At 45.7% G+C, this 2,778-nt stretch overlaps 1 protein-coding gene across 1 annotated transcript in view; it reads left to right on the top strand.

Moving 5' to 3' along the window:
* The window catches only part of SARC_08897 (hypothetical protein), a gene marked incomplete at its 5' end in the record, with an annotated part of 28,594 nt that overhangs the window by 16,679 nt on the left and 9,137 nt on the right, over window positions 1-2,778 (top strand). Inside the window, 4 exons of the mRNA XM_014297107.1 lie at window positions 520-880; window positions 1,446-1,565; window positions 1,841-1,956; window positions 2,575-2,714. Coding sequence (XP_014152582.1) covers window positions 520-880; window positions 1,446-1,565; window positions 1,841-1,956; window positions 2,575-2,714 — 737 coding nt within the window. The remainder of the gene's footprint in view (window positions 1-519; window positions 881-1,445; window positions 1,566-1,840; window positions 1,957-2,574; window positions 2,715-2,778) is intronic.

Genomic DNA, 2,778 nt, shown 5'->3' with positions numbered 1-2,778 from the left:
TATGTTATGGTATAATGTACTATATATATGTGTGCTATGGTACTGTGTGCAATATATAGGTAGTGTGCTATGGTTGTATATGTATAGTTGTGTGTGTGTGCTATGGTTGTATATGTATGTTGTGTGTGTGTGCTATGGTTGTATATGTATGTTGTGTGTGTGTGCTATGGTTATATATGTATGTTGTGTGGGTGTGCTGTGCTCTGGTTGTATATGTATGTTGTGTGTGTGTGCTATGGTTGTATATGTATGTTGTGTGTGTGTGCTATGGTTGTATATGTATGTTGTGTGTGTGTGCTATGGTTGTATATGTATGTTGTGTGTGTGTGCTATGGTTGTATATGTATGTCGTGTGTGTGTGCTATGGTTTTATATGTATGTCGTGTGTGTATGCTGAGATTTTACGCATTGTAACAATCTGCAATCTACCTAGTGCACACATCTGGAGGTCGCAAATGTATTTGAAGCTTGACGTTGTATCACCTAAAGCCAATGTCGTTTATTAATATAAAACATCAGGTACAATTTGCGACACGCGCCCCAGTGCTTACCAGTGCGAACGTGACCGCCAACTTCGACGGTGTGCTGGTCGTCTTTGACACTCCCATAACCATCGGGTCCAATATCTCCACATGCAACGACCTAATTAACGACGCCTATGTCGTGAAACTCGGCGTCGGAAACTCGTGCGAGCAGAAGGGACCGAACAGTTTCCTGGCCAAGTTCGGCGCCGCGGCAACGGTTAATGAAGACGATAAGAAGGATGTACTGACGCTTAAGGAAGGGTCTGTGTTTGCGTCTGTTGAGCCGTCTATGAGCTCTAATGGATCGCTACCTACAAGTATTACTGTCAAGCCTACCGTGCGCGTAGTGGTGTCGGGTATGTGATGGGTGTGGAGTGATGGGTAGGTATAGCAAGATTGTAGTGCACCTGTGTTCATGGACAAGACATCAGGACAGATACCTACCCACACTCTCTCGAGCGAGCGAGATTCAACAATGCTCATATATGTGCATTACACTCATAAGTACACCACTGATACTCGTTACATTACAACCGTATGCATACCAGCAACACATTCGCAAGTGACGCCCTTTTCATCTAATAATCGTGTGCACCCGAATGTCCTGCCCTGTATTACATACAGGGCCGTCTATCACTGGTCCTTGCGATGACATTACACTGAGTGGCCTTTGCATCTAATAACCATGTGTACCCGAATGTCCCGTCCTGTATTACATAACAGGGCCGTCTATCATTGGTCCTTGCGATGACATTACACTGAATGGTCTTTGCATCTAACAATCGTGTGCACCCGAATGTCCTGTCCTTTATTACATAATAGGGCCGTCTATCATTGGGCCGTGCGATGACATTACACTGAGTGGCCTTTGCATCAAATAATCGTGTGCACCCGAATGTCCTGTCCTTTATTACATAACAGGGCCGTCTATCATTGGGCCGTGCGATGACATTACACTGAGTGGCCTTGGTAGTCTGGGCAATGGCGGGCGCCGATTCAAAGAGTTTGTGTGGAGTGGGAAGGGCATCAATGAGACCAGAGGTACGCTACACTCATGTGTGTATGTGTGTGTGTAAGTGCATGAACAGTGTATACCGTAACTTGATATGGTTTTGTTAGGTCTCCCATTGACATTGACAGTTCTTTCTGAGATGAGTCTTTCCCCCTTGGACAGATAAAACAGCTACTATATATATCTCCGTCTGGCACCACTTCCTAATCATCCCTGTACCACCACACCGTCCACCCGTTGTCATGTGCGTTGCCATATTCGTTGGCATGTGCGTTGCTATGTATGTTGCTGTGTGTGGATTTAGGTGCGACACTGACCATCCCCAGCGAGGCGATTACCATAGGTGTTACCTACACAGTCACACTCATCGTCACCAACTGGCTGGGCACTACCAAAAGCCTCGACCGGTCATTTAAAAAGGTAGGTAATCTGAGAGCACGTGCGTGTTCTCTCCCTGCCTCAGGCTGTAGCGTAGCCTTACGCTACATAGTGCTAGACCCTAGCCTGTAGGGTTTAGGGTTTGGTAGGTTGTATTTCTAACTACCATCTGTACATCGAGAATAAGTGAGTTGGGTTGATTGCAGGGTTATGTGAGCTGTAGGTACGGCTTCTGTGACATTTTGTGTAGTCCATCTGTACGTCTAAGGTAAGTGAGTTGTAGGTCCGTGTCCTGTGGGGTTATACGTAGTACAGAGGAGACAGGATCTAGGGCTTAGGGTTTATCAAACCCTAGTGTGCGGCAGTGTGTACACCTCCCATAGGCCTACCTACGAGCCACCAGCGCATGTGCGCAGTCGCACTGAGACTGTTTTATCCGTTACTCATACACCTATGAACATACTCGTACGTATATGAACTTACTTTTCATATACACCTACGTAAATGAACCTACTTTTACACATAATCACACGTGAATGAACTTAATTTTTCGAATACTCGGACGTATGTGAATTTACCTTTGCACATAATCATACGTAAACGAACTTACTTGTACACATACTCATACGTACATGAACACATCCGTGCATGCACTCTCAGGTGGCAGACAACGACACTGTGGTGGTACTACCAGAGGCACCAGAAATCATCACAGCTCTGGACAAGACAGCAGTACTACGCACCACAGTCACCGCCCCACACTGTGGCACAACGCCCTATGAAGGGTTCTTGAAGTACTCGTAAGTGCATATATAGCTTTATTTAAGTGTGCTCGTGTGTGCTTTATTCTACTACCGTGAAGCT

The sequence above is a fragment of the Sphaeroforma arctica genome (assembly GCF_001186125.1).
Source record: "Sphaeroforma arctica JP610 unplaced genomic scaffold supercont1.847, whole genome shotgun sequence".
NCBI classification, from domain to species: Eukaryota; class Ichthyosporea; order Ichthyophonida; genus Sphaeroforma; species Sphaeroforma arctica.
Note: the sequence above shows the minus strand (reverse complement) of the source record. Positions and strands in the feature narration are given on the sequence as shown.